Source organism: Mastomys coucha, unplaced genomic scaffold, assembly GCF_008632895.1.
Source record: "Mastomys coucha isolate ucsf_1 unplaced genomic scaffold, UCSF_Mcou_1 pScaffold23, whole genome shotgun sequence".
NCBI classification, from domain to species: Eukaryota; Metazoa; Chordata; class Mammalia; order Rodentia; family Muridae; genus Mastomys; species Mastomys coucha.
The window spans coordinates 74,469,459-74,479,352 of NW_022196906.1; the positions used below are offsets into that span (position 1 = coordinate 74,469,459).

Below are 9,894 nucleotides of genomic sequence, written 5' to 3' on the forward strand. Positions count from 1 at the left end.
GTTTAACAAATTCATTTATATGTAGTTTAGACCCTGGCACATTTTCTCTTGTAAAAACCAAAATAATAGTGAGTTTTTCAGCCAGTGTTCTAAAATCATGGTGCACCCAGGGCTTCTGTTCTTCATTCTCTTGGTAGGCAAAGATCACCCCTGAGAGGTAGGACACACTAGCATCTGCAACTAGTCCACCAGAAGCATTTGGGCTTAAATATCCTTCCTGTTTACTTTTTTAAAGGTCCGTTTTACGTTTGATTTTGTGCATGTGCACATGTCTGTTTATGTATATACAAGAGCACGTGCCCCATGGTGTACATTTGGAGATCAGAGAACAAATTCAACCGTGTGTGGGTCCCAGGGATCGAACTCAGGTCGCCAGGCTTGGCAGCAAAAACCCTTTTCAATCTTCCTGGCATCTTGCTTCTTTGGAAGGTACATCTCTAACTAATAAAGCGAAAAGTCACCCTTTTATTCCAAGTGAATCAAAGGCTAAGTTAGGACTGGCTTTGGTTACAGGCCACCATTTCTGGTGCAGAGCTGGTAAGAGAAAATGTTAAGATGTTCACCTCCATCCCTCTTTACAGAAACCGTTTCCCAGACTGCCATCACCCTAGCATGCCTGTGGGCAGAGCCTTCTGTATGTCTGCTCGACTGAGGGGGTCTGCCTTTAGATTAACAACAGAAAGCAGGATAGTACATGGCCACTGATGGACTCTGTGTTTGGGGGTGGTAAAAAGGCAAGAGGACCCTCTTAGCCAGTCCCCTGTCTTAAAAACCTTACAGTTTTCATTATACTAAAGAAACTGCAGAGTCAGTGGGAGGAGCATCCTTCATTTTGACAGTCCTACTCTGACACTTCTGCAAGCATAGTGAAAGACACTAAGAAAATAAAAAACATGGAACCAAAAAAGCTATTTCAAAGCAAATGATTCTGAGTAAGAGAAAGTTGTAAAGCTGGGGAAATGGCTGAGTGATTGCTGCTCTAGAGACCTAGGTTTGCTGCCCAGCACCCATGTCAGGTGGTTTAAAAGTACCAGTAATTCCAATTCCAAAGGATCCAAGGCCCTCTTCTGGCCTCCTGGGATACCTCTATGAGCCTGATGGATACACACACATACACACATACACACATGAACATATACACATGCATATACATAGACACATAAAATAATGAAGTGTTAAAAAAGGAAATTTAATTTTTTAATTGTATGAATACTGTGTTCAGATGTAAAAAGAATATTGCACAATCTTTTTATATTTCATTGTCATTTTTTCATACTCTGGTGAGATTTCCATAAATTATTTGATTTTAAAAGTAACAGAGAATGTCTTAACTGTAATTCAATGAAGAGCCAAAAAGAGGGCATTACGCTCATATAAAAGACAAGCACATAAAACCGTATGGCTTCAATGTAAAATAATAAACTTATTTATTTAATAGAGCTTAAGGGAAGGCAAATTAAGAATGATAGGAAAATAGGATGTATTTCTAAAAGATTCCCAAAATATATTCTTGCTTCTGAAAACTCTTAAAACTTGAAGAATTCTAAGACTGACTTATCACATTATACATTTATTATTTTGGATAAATGAATACCTTATATTCTTTTCTTTAAAAATTAGATTAAAAATTCAAATTTTCACTGGTAAACTGACAAAATCTGTTGGATGATAAGGTGAAATACCCCCAAATAACATGAGCTACAAACATCAAAAAGGCAGAAAATGCCTGTATCCCACCACAGCATCCATAAACATACCTGTCCAAATGTTTCAACATTGTGAAACTATTACATTTTCCATAAAGAACACACAGTTATTATATTGTTATGAAATAACTACTGAAAACTTAAGAAACAAATACTAATGGTCATAAACGTCTAATTTTTCTTCCTCTTTACCCTCTAATTGGTCTTTTTAGCATTGGTTTAGCAGTGGAGATAAGATGGCCTGAGCCTCAGGTACCAACTCTTAAGTTTCATTTTGTACTTCTGCTATTTTTAGATGCGTGGCTGAAACAATACATGAACATATTCAACTTCTGTCATGCCTTTTTTTCTGTTTTTCCAGAAAATTTCAACAATGGCATTGGATAAAACCATCACATGCCTAATAAACCATTTACTCTTGCTTTGCCTCTGACTTTTACAAGCTCTAAGATATTTGAGTAGCATCTATGTTGCTGTTAGTGCTTAAACTAGATATTCCACATCATGATTTCTTAGTGGTTGTTTTAAGACTCAATGTATTTATTTTATGTACATTCTGGGCAAGGACATCCTGCAGATACACTCTATCCAGTCTCTTTATCAAGCTCAACACTTTATGAACACTTGAAGAAATGCAGATGATACCACAAAAACCAAGATCAAATAAGCAAAAACAGTTAACAAGAGAAAAGGCATAGTCAGCACTGTGATTCATGCTTGTAATTCTAACACCTGGGTAACTGGGGCAGGAAGATCATGGGTGTGAACCTAGCCTTAGCTACACAGTGTGTTTGAGGACAGCCTGGGCTAAATAGTGAAACCCTGTCTCAGAAAACAAGTGTAAAGGATGGGCATTGTATTGCACATTTTAATTTCTAACAGTCAGGAAACAGAGAGACAGGATCTCTGTGAGTTCCAGGACAACCAGAGCTACATAAGGAGACCCTATCTGAAAAACAAAATAGAACAACAACAACAGATCAAACAGAACAATGGATTTAGGTCAACTGTGCCTTGAACTAGAAATGCTGATTGCAGTTCAGAAAAAAAAATAATTCCATCCAAAAATTAGTCTCATCCAAATTGATGGAGATGTATTTACAGTAAAAGAAATCGAAGTTATGTAATGTATCCAGGTTAGCGCCAGAACTGCTTGTGAAGGCCACTTTTACAACAGACAAGGCTGCTGAGATGTGACTGTGATTTTGTTAAAACTCTCTGTTTCATATTTAATGTGCTCGTTTACTTGTCTGTCACTCATGTTTAAACAAAGAAATTGGTGATGAGGTAGGCAGGAAAATCAGCATCTGCCCAGATGACTGGTTACAACATAATCTTCACCATCTTTACAAACACTAAATTTCTTTATAACTCAGGAGGGAAAGAAACCCAGAAGATCCACGTATGCAGCTTAGTAGTTTTGTAATTTAAAACAAATAATGAAGCTTCAGTAACTATACCACCTAAAACTTTTACCTCGCTGTCAGCAGAAAGATACTAAAGCAAATGAAAACTGTTTCGTGATTGAAAATATCATTATATTTTAACATTTTGAGAAAGCAAATCTTAACACTTTTAAAAATCTTCATACACACACACACATGTAGTATAGACTTCTGTGTCAGTGATTAAAAACCACAAAAGGTTATGCCTAACATAACATTGATTTTACTTTAAACAAATGCAAGAATATTTTTTAGAAAATAATTTATGGTATGTATTGAATATGATTTGTCAGCTCCACGGAATATATTAAAAACCTTCTAGGCTACATGAGGGAGGAAATTTAGCGCTGTGTTTCCTATTCCAGAGACTCTGTAAACTTCCATCTGCGGCTGATGTGGGTATAGTTTGTGGACTACAGAGGTGAGCCTCCAGCACATGACTTGCGTGACTTGACTTACCTCAGAACACTCAGAAGATGCTGTGGCTCTTTAATCATACTAAAACAGCACGGTAAATGACATCTTCATTTAGAAACTGAGTGTCAGTGCTTATCCTTAAAGTTATTTTAAAGATCTTTTAAGAAGTACACTCTTGTCAACAGTGTTTTTTTTTAACTAGACTTTCAAGTTGATTTCACAATTTTACATAAACCTAAATTCAACAGCAGCTCTGACAATGAGACAAGTAACAAATGGTGGGCTTTTAATTCTTTAAAATATATATTCTTAGCTGGGTTTGGTGGCACATGCCTTTAGTCCAAGCACATGTGGGAGGCAGAGTCAGGCAGGATCCCTGTGACTTCAAGGCCAGCCTGGTCTACAAAGCCAGTTTTAGGCTATCGAGAGATACATAGCAAGAACCTGAACCAAGAATAATAATATTGGGTAGGGGGGAGGGAGGAGAGAGATGGGAGGAGGGAGGAGGACGGAGAAGGAAGAGGGAGGAGAGAGATGGGAGGAGGGAGGAGAGAGATGGGAGGACATAGAGGGAGGAGGAAGAGGAGAAAGAGGGAGGAGGAGTAGTTGTTTTTCCTACCTACAAGTAGTTTGGAAAGTCTGTCAACATCAGAGGGAAGTGATTACCTTTGGGTCTACCTATTTTTTTTTTTTTTTTTGAAAAAAGTTGACATTATTTAGGTCAGCTTTTATTTGTAAGTTTTCGCGAGGGCATTGATATGTGGGGAATACAGGGACATCAAAGTCACTATTATGTTTTATACACAGCATTAAACAATGCAGGTAGAAATAAAATTGAGTCAAAGCTCTTTGTTTCCCATTCAGAACACCAAAGGAGACTGTTACAATTTGGTTTTAAGTACTTAAACTCCTAATTCAGGACACTGTTTTCAGCGTTGGGCCACGATCAGAATCATAGCACCTTTCAAGCAGTTAAACTCCCGGGGTCTCCTGTTTTACCTTTTAAGGTTGTCCAGGGAAATAAGAGTGTTTTGCTTTCTTTCCCTTAAAAATAACAAATTAATAAAGGGAAAATGATAGGTCAACTTCTTTTGAATACACAATACTTCGAAGAACTGACAGTACAACCTACAGATACATGTGCCATGGATGAGAAAGGAGACAGTTTAGGGGGAAAATCACATTACAAAAAGCATTATACAAATAAATTATACAGCATGTGCCCATAGGCCTGAGCACTGTGTAAAGAGAAGAAAATGTTCTTTGGGCACAAAGATTCAACTGGGTTTGCCACATACGTTCATGTCATTCACAATGTGGTTTTTAACTGCTAAGTTGTATCCTCCAAAAAAAAAAAAAAAAAAAAAAAAAAAAAAAAAAGAAAGAAAATCACTGGAAGTCCTAAGGTGTTTCCAATCAACATCAGTAGCATGGTGACTTTAGTGATGACCAAGGGCTGTGCCTGGCAATCTCATCTGGAGCTCATTCGCAACTGGTGAATGATGACACTTTCTATAAAGAGAAGAAAGATACGGCATTTTCAATTAAACCAAGTAAGTAGTTGACATGAACACCAGTACCACATCATTTCAATAAAAGACTGTAAATGTTAAACAACAAAACATAAACAGGCACATGAGGCCAGGAACAACAGCTCTGCAGGCTTTGCTATTGTGGGGTGACATCTTTATACTTGCATGTGTACAAAATAATTAAATCCCTTCAGAAACTATGTCTAACACTTTTGTAATATTAGGTAGATATTGCTTGATGAAAGAACTAAACACAACTATGATAATTGCTATATACAACTCACATGATGGAAAAATGCTTTCCTGAAGCTGTTCTCCAGCCGAATGCTCTCTGTCCTGAACAATGTCCACATACCTGTGACTTCGTCCCGTGCATGTGCCTTGGACTGCTAATAAGGACTTAGTCTCTTTGCATTCCAACGAAGTTAAGAAAGAATTTGTTCTCTGACTAGTGCTTTTTGCATAACTGGTTAATGTTCTTATATCTAGATTCATTCTTTTTGGTTAATTACATTTACTTGAGTGAGTGTGTGTTACGTGGTATGCATGTTCTGCAGCACTTGTGGGGTTCAGAGGGCAACTTGCAGGACTTGGCTACCTCCCTTCACCATGTGAGTCCCACGTTGTCAGGCTTGGCAGCAGACATCCCTCCTCATTGAGCCACCTCACCAGCCCTATAAATTCATTCGTGTTTTTCTAAACATTTTTTTTAATGATCATTTAATTTGTTGCCAGGTGGTGGTGGCGGTGGCGCACGCCTCTAATCCCAGCATTTGGGAGGCAGAGGCAGGTGGATTTCTGAGTTTGAGGCCAGCCTGGTCTACAGAGTGAGTTCCAGGACAGCCAGGGCTATACAGAGAAACCCTGTCTTGAAAAACCAACAACAACAACAAAAAATTTGTGTGTGTAGGCAGATGCACATGTAGAGGTCCAGGGTTCTCTCCTTACACTACGTAGATTCCAGGGATGGCCCTCAGGCTTGGCAACACACACGTTTACCCACCCAACCATCCCACCTGCCCCCTACTCAGCCTTATAATAAATTTCAAAGCTGACTCAGTAATTAAAGCAGTCCAGCCACGTTACAAACATTTAGTATCATTGTTTGATTAGTTTTCTTTTTATATGAGCCTTTATGCCCTCATGAACTTGGATTCTACATTTCTCATCCGGTCATTTAAAAACCACGTATGCAGGTGGTACCCTGAGGCTCCATACCTCTCAGTAAGCAGAGAGCTAGCTTGGTGAGAAGACAGTTCTATAGTCACTGAGCATGTGCGCAGCAGAAGAAAGAAACTCATGTCAGCATTTATAATGACATGAGGAGCAGCTGTTGGGTAGCTGTGCCGTAACATGCATGCTTGTCTAACACTTGGAAGTCTCTGAGCTCCTTCCTCAATAACTCTCCCCCAGCCCAGCACTCCCGCTCCCCGCAAAAAAAATAACAAGCAGCATTTCCACATGCTATTTTCTCTTTCGTTACAAGTGCATACTATCTGAACTTTATTTTCCTTATGTAAATGTTAACTAAATTGCATCTCACCGTAGACACAGTTCTTGCTAACTGCATGGCGGATGCTCCTCTACAGAAAATGCTGTTGGATTTTGGTTTCATTAATTACCTCGTGGAGCCACTAGGTGGAGATATTTTCATTCCCTTTCTCAATCTTTTGGCTTGACTTTGTCTTTAAACGGAACAGTTTTTATGAAGAAAACATACTTAAGACTGTTTACCAGTGAACGCTTCCCACAGCTTAAATAATAAAGATATTAAAAAGGAAAAAGGAAAAATAAGTATGCATACAATTTTCTCTGAGACACTTTTAAGAAAATCTCTAAAAACGTATCTATCTTCAAGCCTGAAAAGTAAAAGCACTTACTATTATGTAAAAGTCACCATCTAAGCTGAAAAATGCTGTTTCCTGGTCACCGCTTTAAAAAACAAATTATATAGTATGCATCAAAGAATCCTCAAGAGACCTGCGTCACAAATCTCTTTCACAGGATGTAAGTCTCTTCCCATTTCCTCCCTTAAGGAATCACAGAAACAAATGTCAGAGAGGAGTCCAGAGTCATTCCTAGTGTGATGTAACTCTGAAAGCTTGTTCTCATCCTGGGTAAACAGTAAAGGTTCCAGCAATCACCTTAAGATCCCTGTGGGGCTCACATTTTTCTCAGCTTTTACAACGACTTCCTGCGTGCAAGCCTCTTCATCCCCGGAGTCTCTTAACTCTAGTGCTGTGCAGTCCAACAGCAGCGGTCTCCTTAGAATTCATATTTGGCAAAGGAAATGATATCCCAGTCTTCCCTATATGTCTTCATTAGTATATGTAAATTAGCAAAGTAGCAATTAATGTGTGAATGTGCACATTTATAATAGACTGTCAGGAATACTCAATACTTCCAAATGACAGGTGGTTGTATACAAACTCTACCTTCATAATTAAAAATGTCTAGTACCTGTAACTTCTTATGATCTCTTTTCCCCTAATAGCCAATGAACTCAAATAAGAATCACTCATCTAACACCCGAAATTGTGAGAAGTAAATACTGTACAGCATAAGGTTTTGAAAATGTTCATTAAATAGTTTTCTTTTAAAAAATTGTTGAGAGGCCAGAAAGATTGTTCAGTGAGATGAATCAAGCTTTGATTCATGGCTTGAGTTTGATCCTCAGGACCCATGTGGGTGACGGAATGGACTCTTGTAAGTTGTCCTGTGACCAATTTATATGTTCTATGGCACACAGACAGGAACATGTACACACACACACACACACACACACACACACATGGAAGTGGGGGGAAAATAAATACATAAGTAATGCAATATTTAAAAACTTATTTCAACTTTGCTGTTGTTGATGGTAACAAACTTAGCAAATATTTCCCATCTCTTACTAGGTTTTCATTTTGTCCAAGCAAAGGACCCAAGTATCAGCCACTTGAGGTCTCTGAGGAGAGGGCATTATGGCCAGGCACAATTCTGTAAGAAGTTTCTTTGTCTACAAATACATCTTTGGATTATCTATAATCTGTCAAATATTTAATAGACACTAAAGACCAATAATCATAGTCAATTACCACCTATCAGCAAACTCAAAAAACAAAAAGCACTTAAATTTGGGGTTGTCCGATACCCAGGCACTTACCAACATAATTTTCTTTTTTCTACTTGTAAGAAAAAACTCTTTAAATGGTGAATGTCATATGCATATAGATGACACTGGGCTTTTATATACTTTTGACGATTTACCAAAATATAAACATTTTCCATTTCTCCCATTTGTTATCTTTCTGTTTTCCTCTTAAGAAACTTGGGGTAAGATAGCAAACCCATTGCTTGCTATTCAGACGTTGCTGTGAGAAGGCACTAACCCATTCTTTGATCACTCTGGCTGTTAGATAAGTTCCATGCAAGGGAAGTTAAATATATCATCGATTCTGAACTTCGCTTGACTGCTGACCTTACTTAGACTCCATCCTCTTGTGAGTGGTGTCACAGAACTTCTAGCCAACCAGATGGCGTGGGTTCCAAAGCTACGTGTATGGGGTAGGGTCTGGGGAGAAATTCAGGGGAGCCTCTTGGAATGGGTCAATTTTACAGCATATTGGAATTCTGCTTCTTCCCAGGAGAGTGTGTTGGCTACAAAGTGGGAAAGATATCCTCCCTCAAAAGGCATGATCTCCCTCCCAGGCAGTGTGTGTGTTTACTCTGCCAAAATATCTGCAAGGAACTCTGCATTTTAAGGGGTCCCCTCTAGTCAGGTCCACCAAACCAGTGTAAGAGCTACATGCTAGCTTCACACACTGAAGGCAAAGCATGGTGGCACCTCACCTTGTATCAGGGCTTTACATCTAGTGAGGAGGACAGCTTTGTTCCTAGAAATTTTTACATCAGCTTACAGAGTGGCTGCTGCCCCACCAGCCTGCCCCTAAGTTCAGTGACTCCCTCCCTACCAGGGATGCTGGGAAGGACCCATACCAGCTTAGTTCTTCCCCTTCCCAAGCTTCTAAATGTCAGCTTTGAGCTTGCTACACTCCAGGTAACTTACCCACCTGCAGAAATGCCCTACAAATATCTCGTGTATACTTTAGAAGGGAGAGCACCTAGCTATTCTTTGGATTATTTTTGTTGTTGTTGTTGTTGTTGTTTGGTTTTTGGTTTTTATTTTTTGGCATTTCCGAGTTCTATGAACTGCATCGGGATACAATCCTATTATCACATTCAGAGCCCCTGATAGAACATCTGTTTTAAATAGGAAGTTCAATAAACTTCCTCTGTTGGCTTGGACATGTACGCCTTCTTTTGGATTCAGCTCAGCTAATTAAAACTATTTCCGATAATCAGTTCTGTCATTTGTTCCAGAAAACTTTTGAACCAGATGATATAATCTCTCTTGGGGTTTCATAACCATCGGACCCTTTATCTGATTCCTTCCAAAACACTTCCTCCTCTGCCATCAGCTCACCATCTCGCCAGGTTGTAGGAGTCGCCAATAATTATGCCTGATAATTTATTTCCCAGGCAAGCCAATCACCGAACAAGCAAATTTGAACTGCTTCTCTCAAATATAACATTCTCTATAAACAAAAGATAAGTGATGAGAAATATGTAAATTTTGAGCCCATGATGCCCAGTCTTTATACTTTCAGGCACATAGGCTAAATGCTTAAATCTGTCTTTAAATTTAGAACTGTTTGGGAGGAGGTTCTGGAAAGTCGTTAACAGTGCTTTCTGCTCTTGTAGAATACTTGGGTTTAACTCCCAGCATTCACACTGTGGCTTTTTTTT

At 38.8% G+C, this 9,894-nt stretch overlaps 1 protein-coding gene across 2 annotated transcripts in view; it reads right to left on the reverse strand.

Annotated features, from left to right (window-relative positions):
• Positions 1–1,184: 1,184 nt before the first annotated feature.
• The window catches only part of Filip1 (filamin A interacting protein 1), a 191,258-nt gene continuing 182,548 nt past the window's right edge, over positions 1,185–9,894 (reverse strand). Inside the window, exon 7 of one of the 2 annotated variants that reach the window (XM_031345190.1) lies at positions 1,185–5,080. In XM_031345190.1, the coding sequence (XP_031201050.1) occupies positions 5,040–5,080 (41 nt within the window). In that variant the 3' untranslated portion in view covers positions 1,185–5,039. The remainder of the gene's footprint in view (positions 5,081–9,894) is intronic. The other variant, XM_031345188.1, reaches the window with a different exon arrangement.